The sequence below is a fragment of the Felis catus genome, chromosome E2 (assembly GCF_018350175.1).
Source record: "Felis catus isolate Fca126 chromosome E2, F.catus_Fca126_mat1.0, whole genome shotgun sequence".
NCBI classification, from domain to species: Eukaryota; Metazoa; Chordata; class Mammalia; order Carnivora; family Felidae; genus Felis; species Felis catus.
The window spans coordinates 8,348,161-8,365,822 of NC_058382.1; the positions used below are offsets into that span (position 1 = coordinate 8,348,161).

The 17,662-nt window shown below is 53.2% G+C and overlaps 2 protein-coding genes and 5 non-coding genes across 7 annotated transcripts; all 7 read right to left on the minus strand.

Annotated features, from left to right (window-relative positions):
* Positions 1-3,955: 3,955 nt before the first annotated feature.
* On the minus strand, positions 3,956-6,153 carry RPS11 (ribosomal protein S11). The gene is made up of 5 exons (XM_003997507.6): positions 5,996-6,153; positions 5,213-5,344; positions 4,960-5,035; positions 4,568-4,697; positions 3,956-4,131 (listed from the first exon to the last, which is right to left on the minus strand). Exons 1-5 carry the CDS (start codon positions 6,008-6,010, stop codon positions 4,008-4,010), a joined length of 477 nt encoding a protein of 158 aa, XP_003997556.1. The 5' UTR covers positions 6,011-6,153; the 3' UTR covers positions 3,956-4,007.
* LOC111558201 lies at positions 4,795-4,880 on the minus strand. Its single transcript, XR_002738782.1, has one exon. It is a non-coding gene; the product is annotated as a small nucleolar RNA SNORD35 (small nucleolar RNA).
* A 7,114-nt stretch (positions 6,154-13,267) lies between the features above and the next one.
* On the minus strand, positions 13,268-17,039 carry RPL13A (ribosomal protein L13a). Its single transcript, XM_011289680.4, has 8 exons — positions 16,952-17,039; positions 15,246-15,318; positions 14,758-14,823; positions 14,475-14,576; positions 14,199-14,284; positions 13,962-14,021; positions 13,587-13,709; positions 13,268-13,383 (listed from the first exon to the last, which is right to left on the minus strand). The coding sequence occupies exons 1-8, from the start codon at positions 16,964-16,966 to the stop codon at positions 13,297-13,299; spliced, it is 612 nt and encodes a 203-aa protein (XP_011287982.1). The 5' UTR covers positions 16,967-17,039; the 3' UTR covers positions 13,268-13,296.
* LOC111558202 lies at positions 13,807-13,893 on the minus strand. The gene has a single exon (XR_002738783.1). It is a non-coding gene; the product is annotated as a small nucleolar RNA SNORD35 (small nucleolar RNA).
* On the minus strand, positions 14,091-14,162 carry LOC111558199. The gene has a single exon (XR_002738780.1). It is a non-coding gene; the product is annotated as a small nucleolar RNA SNORD34 (small nucleolar RNA).
* Positions 14,352-14,436, minus strand: LOC111558197. Its single transcript, XR_002738778.1, has one exon. It is a non-coding gene; the product is annotated as a small nucleolar RNA Z195/SNORD33/SNORD32 family (small nucleolar RNA).
* Positions 15,115-15,198, minus strand: LOC111558198. Its single transcript, XR_002738779.1, has one exon. It is a non-coding gene; the product is annotated as a small nucleolar RNA Z195/SNORD33/SNORD32 family (small nucleolar RNA).
* Positions 17,040-17,662: the final 623 nt, after the last annotated feature.

Below are 17,662 nucleotides of genomic sequence, written 5' to 3' on the forward strand. Positions count from 1 at the left end.
AAGAGTTTGGCATGGGGCACCTGGTAGGGCATATGTTCCTAACACTTGTTCCCCCTTTTTTGTTTAAAAAATTTTTTTTTATTTCGAGAGAGAGAGAGAGAGAGAGAGCGGGGGGCAGGGGGCCAGAGAGAGGGAGAGAGAGAATCCCAGGCAGGCTCTGGGCTGTCAGCGTAGAGCCCAATAGGGGGCTCTAGCTCACGAACTGTGATATCATGACCTGAGCCGAAACCAAGAGTCAGACGCTTAACTGAGCCACCCAGGTGCCCCACTTGGTCCCCTTAATGTACCCCGCCACCCCACTCCCAGTTGCTGTTAAGGTCCCAGGGATCTCAGACGCCAGGCTCAGGATTTGTCTTGCTCACTCTTGCATTCCCAGGGGGCCAGCACCGTGTAAATCTATGTGGAATGAATGGTGGCCATAACGAATGACCCGGGGCTGATTTGGTCCCTAAGATGTCTGGAATGGCTTTAGTGTCCTGTTAGAATGTTCTAGCAGAAGCTATGCTGTAGGTCTCTGTTATAATATATCATAGAGCTGGGACCTACCCGTATGTTAGATCCCAGGATTTTCCCATGATGGGCTCGGGGCTGTGCTGAAATATGGCAGCGGGGACTGCTCAAACACACCGGGGAGCCACTACAATTCGGTTTCCCTGGACTCCACGCACAGACCTCCGGACCAGTTAGACGAATTCACAAATAACTACCGCTACACAAGGAACGCTCACGGGCTGGCTAGGATCTATCCCAGGTGTACTGCAACCATTAACAGGGTCTGCTACAGGACCCCTGAGGTCCTGCTGTTATAGAACACAAGGGGCTGCAACAGAGTAGCTACCATGGAATATTCCAGCGGCCTGCTGCGAGAGTTGCATGGCTATGATACATTGTGATACCGCCAAAAGGTGACCTGTTTTCCTGTAACAGGCCTGGCGCCTGCTGTCATCATAAGCCTAGTACCCTGCTATGAAACTGTGCCTGCAGCTAATTTCTCTGAGAAATGGCTATGCCATGGGGACCTCCTGCTAAATGCATGCAACAGAATATTCTAGAAGCATGCTAAAATAGATTCAGGGTCCCATGCCAGCCCACCTGGGCTTGCTATCATGGATGCAGGTTGCACAACCATATACTTGATACCTCTGGGGCCCCCTGTCAAAGACTCTTGTCCTTGGACCTTCCCGGAGGGACACAGGGCCTGCCACCCTAAGATAGCCGGGGGGCCCCTCTCGAATAGGCTCAGGGCTCTGGAATAATTATTTCCGTCACAAGTATGACTTATTAGAATTACTTCTACTCCATTAACACACGTGAGCATGTTTCCTCCTCCAAAAGGCGAGAGAGGCAAGAACCCGTTTTACAGATTAGCAAGCTGAGGCTCTGTGGTTGCCGGGAGGGGCGAGGTGGATCACCTGCTAACGCGTGGCAGGGCAAGAAATCAGAACAGAGCCTGCAGTCGTAATGCTGCCACTTGGAGGCATGTGCTCATGGTCACTTCTCCCGGTTACTCCAGCCCTTGTGACCTTTGAGATTTAAATCCTATGGGATTTAAATCCTTGCGGGATTTAACTTTAATTCGGTTACTCAACTAGACGTGAACGGAGTGCTTACAGCCTGTCCAGGCGCCGGGGATGCAGAGATCCTTGCCCTCAAGAGTTCACATTCCAGCGGCTACTAGGTAAACAAACATGCAATATCGCACGGGATTTGTACAATAAACATACAAATATACAAGAAATGGGCTTTATCGGTCTCTGTAGGACAGTGAAGCAGGGAAGGGTGGCTGGGAGGGGACCGGAGGTTTTGCCAGAAGGGACGAGACTGGTGAGCCTGAGGGGCTATGGTGGAAACCTGAGCTGAGAGCTTCCAGACCCAGGGCACAGTCAATGCAAAGGCCCAGAGGAGTGAGCAGGTCTGGCGGAGTGAGGAGGAGGGAGAGCGATGGGCACAGGGCAGAGCAGAAGCGCCGAGGCTGGGATGGACTTAGGAGCTGTCTCTGCTTGTCACCCGGTTCTAAAAAGGGTAGACGCCGTGGTGACCTCTCTTTGGACACAAGTAGTGCGGATCCAGGGCCTCTCTCCTTGGTCTTTGCCACCTGACCCACCAGGCCCGGCGGCGCTGTCCTCGAACGCACACCAGGCAAGCGCCCCACCTGCAACGAGGTGGCCTCACACGGCGGGGTGCCAAGGAGACACCCCAACGACCGCTGGGAGGGACACGGGAGCGAGGTTGCTGTTGTAAACACGGCAGCCCCACCCCAAACGGAAACACCTGTGGGGGTGGGGGGCGGCCTCCGGGAGCGGCCTCACCACCCTTTCTGGGTCCCGGCCCCCTCTCCCCCTCTCCGCAGGGTCTCTGTCCTCCAGCGTGGGGTGGGGCGGGCTCGCAGGCTGCAACTCCGGGGCGGTGCCCCCCTCTGACCTGTCCCTGCCCCTTCCTGCCCTCTTTGATGCGGCCCCACTTCCTCTGGCAGGAACCCCCGCCCTTACTGGGTCTGGGTAAAAAGGAGCCGCTGAGCCGGTCCGGAGAGGCGGCGTCCCTGGAGGCGGCAGCTCCTCTCTCCTCACGGCCCTGTCTCCCAACCCTTGTACCAGTGCTGTGGCTCAGTCCCTGGTACAGGTATGGGGGGCAGGGACGTGTGGACCCCAGCAGCACCGGGCCCCAAGGGGTGAAGCCAGGAGGTGACTGCAGCATCTTCCTCTTCTGTGCCTCCATCCCTGCCTATGATTCGGGTGAGGGTCTCTCCAGATTTCGGAAGTCAATGCCGTCTGCCCCCGCCCCTCCTGCCTCGCTACCCTTAGTTCTATCATCCCTAACTTTGTGTGCTCAAGGTCCGTCTTTTTCTGAAATCTGTCGCTACCTGTGGTCTCCGTCCTTGTTCAGAGTTCAGCTGACCCCTGTCCTTATCTCTGCAACTGATGACTCAAGGTCCCTCTCCCTTTTCCCAATTTTTCTCGATCACGATGCCTTCCACTGCCACCCTCAACCTTTCTCCCTTCCCCGTTTTCCCGATACTCAAGGCCACTGTCTGGCTAGATGTCTCTTCCTGCAATTTTTTTTTTTTGTCTTTCCTTGCATTTGCCTGACCCTGTCCCCATTTCTCCCCAACTCCAATTTCTCTCCTTCCCCAAGGCCACCCCAACACGGTCTCACTTCCAGGGGCTCCCTAAGCCATCTCTGAGCGGCCTGCAGTTAGGGGCTGCAGAGGTGGGTTCCAGCCTGGCTCCAGCTTGGCCTCACTATACCACATGCCTTCAAAGCCAATTTCCTTGGATTTTCAGGCAAACGAAGTCTCTAGAACCTTAGGCCTGGAGCTCGGCTACTCACCGAGGGGAGAACCTGCCCCCCTCAGATGAGTTTGCTCATCTGCAAAAGGGGCCTGGTGCTGGCCCAGGAGGGGGCAGTGGGGTGGTGGCGGGGGGGGGGGGGTGGCTGCCAGGCTTCCCTGGGCCACTCCTTCACCCGGGAGACAAGAAATCCCAGCTTGAAGTCAAGACCCCTGCAGTTCAGAAACAGGTAGCACAGAACTCTGCAAGCCCACTGACCTCCCCCCACCCCACCCAGACCCAAGGGTGGCTGCTTCTTCCTCCCCCTCCCAAGGAGGCCAGAAAGGGCCCAGACCGGAGTTGAGAACCCAGGGGCCTACGCCCTCACTCACTTCCTCCCCAGAGACTGAGGGGTGAGGGGGGACACGCCCCGACCAGGTAGGAGACTTTACTTACTCTGACACCAAGAGGTGACATGGACCAAAAGGAGGCCCAGAAAGGGAACAACATCTTAACACAGGTTCATATCTTCACCCAGAGAGATGAGAACAGAGAGGAAGGGTTTGGCTCCCAGTCCCACCCATACATAAGGGGGTCCAGAGGATGAACGAGAACCCCGTGTTCGCATCAACCCCGATTCCCAGGGACAATCCCTCTGGTAAAGGCGCAGATACCCGGAGCCAGGCCCATGACTGGGAAAATAACTTTATTTTCTCCGGGGGTGTGGACAGACGTCTAGTCTCAGAACTTCTGGAATTGCTTTTTGGTGCCAGCAGCCTTTGTGACTTTGAGCACGTTGAAGCGCACAGTCTTGCTCAAGGGCCGGCACTCACCCACTGTGACAATGTCGCCGATCTGGACATCCCTGTGGAGGTGGGCAGGGGCTGTGTCACACGCTGGGCTGCCCCACTCAGGCCATCAGAGGCCGAGGCCTGTCCGCGTGAGCTCCACCAAACCCTATCCCAGCTCCAACTTCCAATCCCACCTGCCCCCCGTCACTGTTTACGGAACAGAGCGCGCGAGGCACTGAACTCAAAGCCGTGCAGAGAACACTCCAGCCCTTCCAAGGGGCCTCTCAGGGCAGAAGATCGCCATCAACCCTCTCCACCTGACACACACAGGGGGTTCCTGAGGACATCTGCTGGCTTCCAGCGGTCTCCTCATACCGTCTCCTATAGTTTCCTGCCCACACAGCAGCCGGAGCGCCCTGTGAGCCCGGGCCAGGTCCCAGGGTCACTCAGACTTGGGTGCAGACCACCCCCTCCTCTCCACCTGGGAACCCAAGGGCCCGCCATGTTCACCTGAAGCAGGGGGACAGGTGCACGGACATGTTCTTGTGGCGTTTCTCAAAGCGGTTGTACTTTCGGATATAATGGAGGTAGTCCCGGCGGATGACAATGGTCCTCTGCATCTTCATCTTGGTCACCACACCTGGGGGGAGGGGACAGATGGTAGGTCAGCCCCCCTGGGAGGGAAGGGGAGCCTTGGGCCGCCCAGAACATGCTGAGAATTGGGATCCCAAACCCTGCTTCTGACATCAGCTGTGCCAAGTGGCTTTCTCAGCAGTGCCCGTGGTGGGCATCTGAAGACCATCGTGAGATGACATCATCTGCCAGCGCCCCCCTCACCCAGGAGTCCAAGCGTCCCCCAGATGCAGACGTCCTCACCCAAGCCCCCAGAAGTCCTCACTCACCAGATAGAATCCGCCCTCGGATGGAGACGTTACCAGTAAAGGGGCATTTCTTGTCAATATAGGTACCCTCAATGGCCTGAACAAGGGAGAGAAAGGAGTGAGCCTGGCACATGTAGTTCCTGAACAAAACAGGGGGTGTGGCCTTAGGTACACAAACTACAATTCCCAACAACCCCGGGAACTGCCACTCCCTGTGTACCCACGTGGGAGGACACTGGGGTCTCCTTCCTTCTGAGTCTCTCCAACCCCCTACCTCCTTGGGCGTCTTGAAGCCCAAACCGATGTTTTTGTAGTATCGTGGGAGTTTCTCCTTGCCAGTTTCTCCAAGCAGGACCCTCTTCTTATTTTGAAAGATGGTTGGCTGCTTTTGGTAGGCACGCTCAGTCTACGTGGATGAGGAATAAGCTGGTAAGCTCTCGAAGCCAGCGACCTGGCCTGGAAAACCTCCCCAGAAACCCCCAAATCCCACCCTCTCCAGCCTTTACTCCCTAAACGTCAACCTCCAAAACCTGGATAATGACCATCGACAACAGTCACACCAAGAGTTGAGTTCAGACCCAACTCTGAACCGGAGTTACCTCCGTATTTATGCTCCAAGACACTTCCCATCACCCGAATTCACTCCTTAAAACTCAGACAGAAACAATAATTCCTCTAACAACCTGTACACCTTTTGGCAAAGATTCTCCCAGACACAAGGGCGCCCACTCAGGATTCTCTCCTATGATACACGCGACTTCAGAAATAAATACCAAAACGATGGGCTTCCTGGATTAGCCCAATGGCCCAAGGCCTCCAAAAATACCTCTCATAAGGCTTGAGCCTCTCCTAAACCCCACGTGGGGGAGACCCTAGTATTTACGCGGTGCTAATTAGATTAATTCACAGACACGCGCCCTCTGCCCGAATTAATGTCTGGAAAATCGAGGCCGCCCTGCATTAACCCCCAAACAGGGGCGCGGGTCCTTCTCTCCAGGACGCGCCCCTGACGCCGGGACTGGACCCCGCCACCTCCGCGGCGGCCCGGAGCCCGCACCTGAATGTCCGCCATCTTCCCGGCCGCCTGGAAAAAGGAAAGCCGCGGCGGCGTCCGGGTTTCCTTATCGACCGCACAGGGGCTAGAGAGGAAGTGACGAAAGGGGGCGGGAGCACGGTTTGGGGCGGTGCCTCGGACGCGACGGTGATTGACAGGAGGCCCAAACACAGCCCGCGATTCGGAGACTGCAGGGACGCCCACAAGATGAAGGGCCGAGGGTCGGGAAGCGGCGGACACTGTCTCGCGAAAGTCAGGCCGCGATTGCGCTGGGCGCCCTAGTTCACGTTGGGAAGGCAAGGCCAGCCTTGAGCCTGCCTACATTATCGCGAGAGTTACAGGGAGGTGGTCAGGGTTCGGCGGGGCTAAAATCACGTGGGATTTGAGGACCGCGTGGCTTCGTTTCTGCAGAATTCAAACGCGATGCGGTGGCGGCCATCTTTTTGCGGGGCACGCGGCTGGAGGGTCTTAGGAGCTTGGGGAACGGCACCGCCGTCTTTGTGAGGGGCGGGCGTTAACCAAGAGTGGTTTTTTGTTTGTTCAAATTTAATGAACGTTGTTGTTTCATTCTCAGACAATGGTTTCGCGAATAAAAACCCTTCTGCTGATGTACCAGCACTGTCTGTAACAGCACTGTTGAGAACTTTCTGCAATGATGAAAATGTTCTGTGTCTGCACCACTCAGCACCTGGCCCCTGACACTTGAAATGTGTACGAGACTGAGGACCTGAATTTTTAACTTTGTTTACTGTTATTAGGTTTAAATTTAAATAGCTACTTGGAGCTAAGCCTATGGCATTGGGCAGTGCAGGTCTATAATTGGATACTTGTTATTTATTATTTTTTTCGAGAGTTTATTTTTAAGTAATCTCTAAACCCGCCCAAGGTGGGGCTCAAATTTACAACCTTGAGATCAAGAGTTCCATGTTATACTGAGCCAGCCAGAATCCCCCTTATTTGGACAAGGGAGTCCAAACCCTCCCTTGTCAATTTGGGTACTTATCCTGTAGCGTGGGGCACTGGTGCAAGACATTTGAAGGAGCTAATCCCTTGTGATCTGGCTTTTGTCTCTATTTTACGCTCTTAGAGCCGAATGCTCTTTTCCTCCTCTAATTTACATCTACATCTAATTTTTTAGAAGTGTATTTATCTTGAGAAAGAGAGCATACAAGCACTAGTGGGGGAGAAGCGGAGAAGGAATCCCAGGCAGGCTCTGAGCTGTCAGCGCGCGGAGTCCCATGAGGGGCTCCATCTCACAAACCTTGAGATCATGACCTGAGCCCAAATCAAGAATCAACCTACTGAGCCCCCTGGGCGCCCCTGAAGGCAGGAATCTTTATCTGCTTTGTTCTCCAGAGCATCTGGCAGCTGTCTTATACTGGGTGCCTAATTTATACTTGTGGACTAAATCACCAATGAATGAATGGAGGATTGGGGGATGTGTCAAAATGTCCACCATTACAGGCAGCCGTATAAATCACGCCACAGCTCCACCTTGGAATATTCCGCAAGCACTTAATAAACGAGAGGTAGATCAATCGATCCAGAGGTGAAAAGATTGCCAGCTATATTTTGTTTCTAAGTTTGCAATTCTGAATAGGTATTTCATGCGCATGGTACAAAATTCAGAAAGAACAAAAAGCGAGAGGTGCCTGGGTGGCTCAGTTGGTTAAGCCTCTGACGCTTGATCTTGGCTCAGGTCACCATCTCCCCATTTGTGAGTTTGAGCCCATCGGGCTCTCTGTTGTCAGTGCAGTTCCTGCTTCTGACCTTGTCTCCCTCTGCCCCTCCCGCACCCTCTGTCTCTTTAAAAAACAACAACAAACCCCCACAAAACTGCAAAATTGAATGGCTCTCTCTCCTACTCTTCTCCCCAGACACCCACACCCAGTTTTCCTCTCTAGAAGCAACTGTTGTCATCCTGCTATCAGCTTGCAATGTGTCTTCCAGACTATTTTACCTTCAGATGAATTTATACATGGACAAAGCAAACTGCAGAGCAAAAGGCATAGTATGACCCACAAAGCCAACAACAAATATGTATTGACAATCTATAGGATGACTGCCTTTTTTTACAGCTCGGTACTGTGATATAATTGTGGACTATATATATTTGTGGGTATCACAGACTGCCTTGTTCAGTAATGTAGCCAAGAGTTACATATGGTTATTTACATGTAATCTGAGTGACTGGGGAGGGGGGGGGGGTTGTGCCGCTCAGTGCGAGAGCCAGTGCTTCCAGGTCCTGGGGTCCTGGGTTCGAGCCCTGGCAAGTCCAACCACTGGCTCTTCGTTCTTTTTTTAATTTTTTTTTAATGTTTATTTATTTAAGAGAGAGTCAGTCAGAGTGTGAGCGGGGGAGGGGCAGAGAGAGAGGGAGACATAGAATCCAAAGCGGGCTCCAGGCTCTGAGCTGTCAGCACTCGAACTCACACGTTGCGAGATCATGACCCCAGCCAAAGTCAGAGGCTTAACCAACTGACTGGCTTTTCATTCTTTTTTTTTTAATTTTTTATTATTTTTTTTAATGTTTATTTATTTTTGACAGAGAGAGACAGAGAGACAGAGCATGAGTGGGGGAGGGGCAGAGAGAGAGGGAGACACAGAATTTAAAACCGTCTCCAGGCTCTGAGCTGTCGGCACAGAGCCTGACACGGGGCTCGAACTCACAGACAGCGAATTTGTGACCTGAGCTGAAGTTGGACGCTCAGCCAACTGAGCCACCCAGGCGCCCTTGGCTCTTCATTCTTTAAGAGATACAGATTAGATTTAAATTGAATAGGATTTAAAACTCAGTTCCTCAGCCGCCCTATTCATATGTCAAGTATCCAAAAGCCACATGTGGCTTGCATATTCGAGAAGATTCATAACATTTTTATGAACACAGAAAATTTTGTTGGACGGCCCTACTATAGAGAAATATATGTGTGTGTGTATATATACATATGTGCACACGTATGTGCATATATGTATAAGTATAAATAATAATCTTATAGTCTTTAAGTTGTTTAATAACTTCAGAGATGTAAACGCTACAAACTTACAAAAACCAATTAAAAACTTAATCACTTAAATTTCCTTTGCACTTAATAGCTTTGTGAGTTCTGAAACATTTTATTGTTCTGGTCATCTGTACACCCAAGGCGGGGCTCGAACTCACAATCCCAACATCAAGAGTTGCACGCTCCACTGACTTGAGCCAGCCAAGCCGTCAGGGCAGAGCTGGATGCGGGGCTGGGGCCCACGAGCTGTGAGATCACGACCTGAGCCGAAGTTGGGCGCTTAACCAACTGAGCCACTCAGGCGCCACTGAGTGAAACTTTTTTTTTAAGTTTATTTATTTTGAGGGAGGCAGAGAGAGAGGGAGAGAGAACCAGTGGTGGAAGGGCAGAGAAAGAGGGGGACAGAGGATCTGAAGCAGGCTCCACACTGATAGCAGAGAGCCCGATGCGGGGCTCGAACGCGTGAACTGTGAGATCATGACCTGAGCCAAAGTAGGATGCTCAACGGACTGAGCCACCCAGGAGCCCCCATATGAAAGATTTTTAAATGTAGTTGTTTCAGTCCCTTTGACGGTAGCATTAGAAGGGAGGGACTTTTCATTTTTCTCTTTTAAAACCTTCTATATTCCACCCCACCCCCCTGCAACTAACCTCATAGTAGGTTTATTTTTTTACACTTGATCTTAGCCAAAAGGCCAAGAAGCAATTAGTTTATTTTCTTTCTTTCTTTATTTTTAACGTTTACTTATTTTTGGGACAGAGAGACAGAGCATGAATGGGGGAGGAGCAGAGAGAGAGGGAGACACAGAATCAGAAGCAGGCTCCAGGCTCTGAGCCATCAGCCCAGAGAGCCTGACACGGGGCTTGTACTCACGGACCGCGAGATCGCGAGATCGTGACCTGAGCTGAAGTCGGACGCTCAACCGACTGAGCCACCCAGGCGCCCCAATTAGGTTTATTTTTTTAAAGAAAAAAGTAATTTCTGGAGTGTTTGAATAACTTGATAAGGATTTATTATATTTAGTTAAAAAAAAAAAGCAGGCCTCAAGAGTTGTTATCTGCAATGCGTGCTAAACTATGTACAAAAGTGACTTAGAAAAAAGCCTGGAAGGAAATGCATGATGCTGGCCCTGGTGGTTTGCATCTCCAGGTGGTGAGATTAAGTGTGATTTCCTCTCTGGTTTTTAAAATGCTCAGTATTTTGCAATTTGCTCAGAATAGCTGGTGAGATTTTGATGATAAGGGAAAAGGGAAAAAAAAATACTGCTTCACCGTGAAGGGGGTGGGGGCAGTTTGGAGATATTTAGCTGCACAGCTTTTAATGACCACAACCCACAGTAGGAAGTACATTCTGCACTGTGACCAAACACCTGTTTCTCTCTCCTCCTCTTCCCTTCCTTCCTCTTGCTTTCTTTTTTTCTGAGTTTATGTATTTAAGTAATCTCTCTACCCAACGTGGGGCTCAAACTCACAGCCCCGAGATCAAGAGCCGCATGCTCTTCCAATTGAGCCAGCCAGGCCTCCCCTTATGCTTTCTAACTTAACTTCCTCTTTTCCTTCCTGCAACTCACTGATTTTTTTTTCCCTGTTTCTATTTCTATATTCATTTTAAGCGTGGGTTGGACCACTACCCTTGATTTTCAGACCTGCAGTGTCAAAGGGCCTTGATGTCCAATAACCAACTTCAGCCAACCCTAGTTATTACCACTTGAGCGAATATTTCCTGCCCCTGCCGGGTTTCAGGCGTACTTATCAGTGTTTCACAGCGGAAACGCAAACCCTCCTTGACCTGGAGAAGCTCACGTTCTCCAGGGTGCACCCCAATGCCTAGCAAAATAAGACCCTCCCTTGTACCCTGCACATGGCCCAGGATGGGAAAGGTTGCTATTACCTGGCGGAGATGGGCCAGGCGTGCCCACGCGCTGCTGGGAGGGGGGGTGCCTTGGTGGTGAGCGGTTGGGCGAGTTGCAAGATCGAGCTCTGAAAATGTTTCTGCAGCTGACCCGGGTGTTGGAGTCTCTGTAATTGCCCCGCAGGAAGGATTAGGGGATGCCCAGAAAGTCCATTTTCAAATGGTAAATGATGTCTAGCAGCTTCTCATGTGTTCATTGACCATTTGTAGATCTTTTTGGGTGATATAGTTCTCCAAATTCTTGCTCAAATTTACTTGGTTGTTTCTTTTTTTTCCTTTATACACACACACACACACACACACACACACACCCACACCTGGGATACAAGTTCTTCAAAAGAGATGATTTGCAAACATTTCCTCCCAGTCTGTGGCTTATTTTTTTTACAGACGAAAAAAAAAAATTTTTTTAACGTTTGTATTTATTTTTGAGCGAGAGAGCGTGAGTAGAGGAAGGGCAGAGACAGAGGGAGGCACAGAATCCAAAGCAGGCTCCAGGCTCTGTCAGCACAGAGCCCTGCGTGGGGCTCGCACTCACGAACCTCGAGATCATCTGCACCAAAGTCGGCTGCGTGACTGAGCTACCCAGGCGCCCCGACGTGGTTGGTTTTTCAAGTGGCAAGTCGTACGTTTATAAAGCCGAGTGTATCTTTTTAAGGGATCCTGCTTTTGGTGGGACTATATTGTGCTGCTTAAACGGGCAGTTTTGTTAACAGCATTTGAACTCTGTCGTTTTTGGTCGCTCCTGGAGGCACCTCCTGTGGTGAAGGGGAACCCCGGGAAAGCTAAAGGTGCCACTGATTTGTTAAACGATTCTCAGAGAAAACCTAAGGCACTGAGTTTGGACATCTTGGGAAGATTAACCACGACAGGACACGGGAGTTATAACTTGCCCTGCGAATTACACAGTGAAATGTTTAACATATTCAAGTAGTTTTCTTTGCACCGTTAGGCATTTGAATACTGACCTAAATTAGAAAATTTCCAACTATTGGGCACCGGGGTGGCTCAGTTAAGCGTCCAGGTCTTGGTCTTGGCCCAGGTCAGTATCAAGTTCGCAGATTTGAGCCCCTATCGAGCTCTGTGCTGACAGAGTAGAGCCTGCTTGGGATGATGTCTCCCCCTCTCCGCCTTTCCCCCCACTTGGATCTCCCTCAAAAAACATTACATTTTCAAGCCTTGCCCATTAATCCCTAAGGGCACGTTAACAGGTGACAGTTAACTGGGTAGCTGCTAAATGCTCCAGGTCTACCCTTCCAGGTCTAAAAGGTCTAGCTTTTGTCTTACAAAGCATCACGGAGGGGCGCCTGGGTGGCTCAGCGATTATGCTTCTGACTTCGGCACAGGTCAGGATCCCGTGGCTTGTGGGTACGAGCCCAGCGTCAGGCTCTGTGCGGACAGCTCGGAGCCTGCTTCAGATGCGGTCTCCCTCTCTCTGCGCCTCCCCTGCTCATGCTCACTCCCAAAAATAAACATTAACAACAAAAAAAAGGCATCACGAAATTTAACATTCCCGTTTCCAGTGCATTACTACTTGCAGAACATTCCCTGTCCCTTTCTTTCCAAAAAAGCCCAGACTTCCTGGTGTGGCCCAGACCAGAAGGGCCCATAGGACCGCGAGGATGGGACTGGGTCTGAGATGGTGGCAACTCCATACTTTACAGCTGACTCGACAGCTTCACCCACTAGGCAACCTCAGGCCGTGGCCGTTTTGAGAACTACGCGGGACCCTGGAGGAAATTCCTTGAAGGGTAGGTTACAGGGCAACCGTTGTGACAAGCGACTTTTCTTGCTCAGGGGGCCTCTCTCCCCTGGGCCTGCCTCCGCAGCAGACACACACTGCCAAGACACCACATTTCTTTAAAAATAATTTATTGGTTTGGGATCACAAAGTACAGGGAAAGCCAGAGGGCAGTGCCTGTGACCCCCGGCTGTCCTTCCCTGTGTGTGCACCTGGAAATACCTTTGTGGACACCAAGCTTGGCCCTCAGCACCCTCACCCTAATAGCTGCAGCGTTAGCACCTGACCGCGTGGGAAGTTTGGACACACCCCGTGCACAACGCAGGGTCCCCCTCCGATCACTTTCCAGGTATCTTTTTTTTTGCGAATGGTGAAACTGCCCTAGTTGTTGCAACTGTCAACTTCTCAAAACTTCATGAATGAGGACGTCACGGGCAATCTATGCCTCAAAGCTCTTAGAGCCGTTTGAACATTTTAGGAGGCCTTCCTGAGCAGCAGTGACTAAAGCCCTGTGGTCCCAGTATTCTAAGGCCCAGGCTGCCTGTGGCACCTAAACAGGGGCCCCCGGAGTCCCCCACATCCTAGGGCGGCGATGGAGGAAGCGCAGGCCAGGCCAAGCATGAGGAATAAACAGTCAATTTTATTGGGCTCAGACCAGGAGTCCGTGGGTCTTGAGGACCTCTGTGTATTTGTTGATTTTCCCCTCCACGTTCTTTTCGGCCTGTTTCCGTAGCCTCTGTGGGGTGAGGAGGACAGATGCCGGTCGGTGGCTGCTGCCGCCTGGGACACTCCTCCTCCCAGGACCCCACCCGATCCCACTCCCCTCCCGGAGCTGGGCCTCAGAGAGGCCTCCGGGGCTGAACCACCGCATCCAGACACGCCCCCGCCCCCAAAGGCCCTGCCCGAGCCTGGTGCCCTCAGCTTCCAGCCCATCCTCACCACAAGCTGCTTCTTCTTCCGGTAATGGATCTTGGCCTTCTCCTTCCGCTTCTCCTCCAGGGTGGCCGTTACTGCCTGGTACTTCCAGCCAACCTCGTGAGCCAGGCGCCCCAGGTAAGCAAACTGTGGGGGAAGGGGGAGAAGTGAAGTGGAGCCAGGGTGGCTAGGGGACAGGTGACAAGCTGTCACAGCAGACCCTGTAAGGGCTCCCCGCCCCCTCCTCCTGGCATCAGCTGAGCCATTGGCGTTGTCGGCACTGCCAGCAGCGGCATCCGCAGACCATCGTGAGAAAGAGACATCATCTGCCAGCCTCCGGGACCTCAAGTCCACCCCCCCCCTCCGCCGCGAGACCACTCCACGTAACGGACAGCTCACCTTCCGTGTCGGCTTCAGCCGCACAACTTTGAGGGCGGCGGGAACCACCATCCGCTTTTTCTGTTAGAGAAGGAGAGGGGCTTAAGAAACCTGGAGCGAGGGACAGACAGGGGACAAGGCTGGCTGGAAGAGCGTCTCAGTCAGTGCTGTTCTCACGAGGATCAAACAATGTAGGTACGACTGTGCAACATCACGGACGCCGCGCACACGACTGCGGCACGGGAACGTCCCGCTCACCTTGTCGTAGGGGGGCGGGATCCCATCAAACACCTTGAGGCGGTCCAGGGCGGCCTGGCCTCGCTTGGTCTTGTGGGGCAGCATGCCTGTGGGCAGAGGGGCGGCAGCTCGCTCACCGGGGCTCACGAGGACCCCCGCCCCGCCGGCGCACAGGCGGCCTCAGATGGTAGTGCATGTGGAGTCATCTCATGGTTGGGGAACTCGAACACGAGTGGGAGAAGTCCTCATCACTGGCCACCCGGCCGTCCCCGCCTGCGGTCCTCGGGCCCAGCTCACCTCGCACCGTCCGCCAGAAGATGCGGCTGGGCGCGCGGAAGTGGTAGGGGCCTCGGGATGGGTTGGTGTTCATCCGCTTGCGGAGGAAGGCCAAGTACTTCACTGCGGGGAGAGAGCAGCGCCAAGGCTCAGCCCCAGACACCCGCACATCCACACCCCCAGGGGCCTTTTAGGAACTCACACGGGCACCTCCCACCACCTGCGGGCTCGCTTTTGGAGCCAAGGAAGACTGAGGCTCTCCCAGGTCAATCCTCTCTAGCCCTCCTCCCGCATCCGAACTTACACTTGTTTCTGTAGAAATTGCCAGAAATGTTGATGCCCTCGCAGCGCACGACGACGACCTTCCGGCCTAGAGAAAAAGGAAAATGAGGTGACGGAGGAGAACAAAAGCTAGGTAGCCAGCCGAGGGCTTTACCTACAAACTGGCCACCACACACCTGCCCGGTTACGCCGAGGACCCGGAAACAGGGATCCTCCCCTGTATGGAACTGACCGTAAGGCACAAGAAACCCAAGACCCTGGCAGGGGATCCCCTTGCCCCACCCAAGTCACAGAGCTAGACTTGTGCTTAAATTAACAGCCAAACAGGAAAAGAACGTTCCAATTTGGAGCCCCCGACCCCGGGACAGGGAGGGGCTGGCAGGTCTCAGAGCGGTGCATGGGGTTGATCTCATGGTCGTGAGACTCAAACGAAAGATGGTGATTGTTGCTCATCACGGACCTCTGGTTGGGACTCGGTCGGGGGGGGGGGGGGGGGCAGAGCAGACTTACCCAGCAGCACCTGCTTGGCCACGATGGCCGCCAGGCGGCCCAGGAGATGGCCTCTGCCATCGAGCACCAGGACCTGGTGGAGACGGGGGGTAGAGCTTAGACACACCCACGGCACTGACTACCCACCCCCCAAAGCAACCATTGCTTTCTACTTGATTCTTTCACCTTCTCCCCCAGAGCAATTCCTATCCATTAGCACGCCTGGAAACTAGGACCCAAGGCCCCTTTTTACAGATGTGGCCAAGCAAGCAAATGGGGGACTCGAGGCTTCAGTAAATGGAATAAAACAAAGACCTTGCCTCACATCTCACAGCTGCCTGAAGGGCAGGAATTAAGCCCAGATTACATTCAAGGCTGAGAGAACGTGCTGGGATTTGAACAAAGACTGGCAACACTCTGTCCACGGACCCAGTTAGAATTTATCATCGGTGACACCAGCTGCGGAATGCGGACGGACTCACTCTCTCCTGATCTCAAGGGCAAAATCGTTTCCGGCACAAACTGAATGGTAAAGGAAACGGGCCCGGTGTGGGTGAGGCTCTGCGGTGTAGACAAAAGCCTGTGCTGGGTTTTACATGGACTAACTGTGTCCCTGGGTGAACTGCTCAACACCGAATCCTCAGCTGCTTCACCACGAGCAAAGTCCCCACTCTTACCGAGTGCTTGTTATATACTTGTGATTGTTGGAAGGCAGAAGGGTACAGAATCTAAAGCCAGACTTCCTGACAATGTGACTTTGGCTAAAAATCTCCAGCCTCCTCACCTGGAAGATGAGGATAACAGTATCTGCCTCAGGAACGTTATGGGAAGGTCAGGGGATTACACAAAATACAACACAAGCCGTGCCAGGAACACGTGTTCAGAGAACTTCTCTACCACTTTCCCCAGGGCACACGCTTGCTTTTTCCTTCCTCAACCACTCAGACTCCTTACATGAAATTCACACGGGGACCATTTCCCCGAGCCATCCCCTCCTTTACAGAAAAGAAATGACAGGAGTGCGGGCACTCAGACCTAAGCTTCTGCTGTGTCCCTCGAGGTCCCCAACCTCCCCCCCCCCCCACCTCCCGTTTAAGAACAGTGTAGGTCCCGGGGTTGTGGAGCCTTTTTATTACAGGTCCCTCCTTTCAGATCTTTAAAATCAACCCCAACGAGCAAAAGAAAAAGAGGAATTCGTTCCTGCACGCCCTGTAGGCGAGAACGCTCTGGACCCACTGCCTAAGTTTCCTACGAAAACGCTCAAAGCTGCAGAACACGGATTAGCAGTCCCACGAGGTTGAAGCAACGCGCGACTGGGGCATGTTGGGGTCAGTCCTCGGCGTCTCACCGCCGCGAGGTCGCCCAGGCGCTTCCTGCGTGCTTCCCCGCCGCTGGGGACACACGGGTCTCATTCGGCCAAGGGACAAAGGCAAACGAGACCTAATTTTAAACTAACTCTTCCCGTGCTGGGAGCCCCCATAATCACCCCTAAGGGAGGAACGATGCCGCATTTTAGCCAGTCACCGACCAAAAAGGCCAAAAAAACCCCCCGTGTATCTCCTATTTCCCCCGTTGCAGACTCTTCTTAGACCAAAAGCTGCCCCGTTTCGCTCAATTAACCTAGATTAGATCTCACAATACACCTACGAGGGGAAAGAGGGTATAACTCGGCCCCGGCCTTGATCCCACCCGGCCCCACGCCTCCCCGGCCCGCGCGGAGCCCGCACCTGAGCCTCCGCCATCTTCGGCAGCCGCCTAGGAAAGGAGGAAGGCTCTGCGCAGGGTTTCTTATCCCTTGAAACAGGGGCGGAGGAAGTGACGCCGCATGGGCTGTGCGGGCAGCTTTCCGTCTTTGCATTGGTTGAAGCGTCTAGCGCGTGCGCAGAGAGGCCCCGCTAGAAGGCGGGTCGTCTCCCGACTGTCCAATCCGGGTCCAATTCTTCTCGCTGGCTCTTAGATAGCCATTGCTGTGAGGGGCGAGAGATCACGTGGGGGTAGGACGGCTCAGCTGGGGCGGGGCTGGCCAGCCTCGGCCGCCATATTTTTGAGGGGCTGCTAATCTCCGTCTAGGGCGGGGGCTCGCCCGCTAAAGCGAGCGCAGGCTGCAGGGCACGTGGTGGCCCGCAGAGGGCAACGAGGCTTTCTGTTCAGGGCCCAGTCTAGACTGGGTAGATCTGGGTCCGGTGCCTGGTGTGCCTCCTTATGACCTGGCCAAACCCCTGGCCTGTCTAGACCTCAACGGCCTCATCTGTAAAACAGGTGGAAGTCGTTTTCCCTATGCGATCCGAGAGTGTGTGAGGGAATGACTCCAGATGGCTTCTGCTGCGTCCCTTACCTGCGATGTCCTCCTCTCCAGCCCCACCTTCTAATATCTGGCATGCCACAATCCCAGTGCTTTTTGGCTGGGGTCCTTTCCTCCAGAGAGCTTCCCCGGTGTC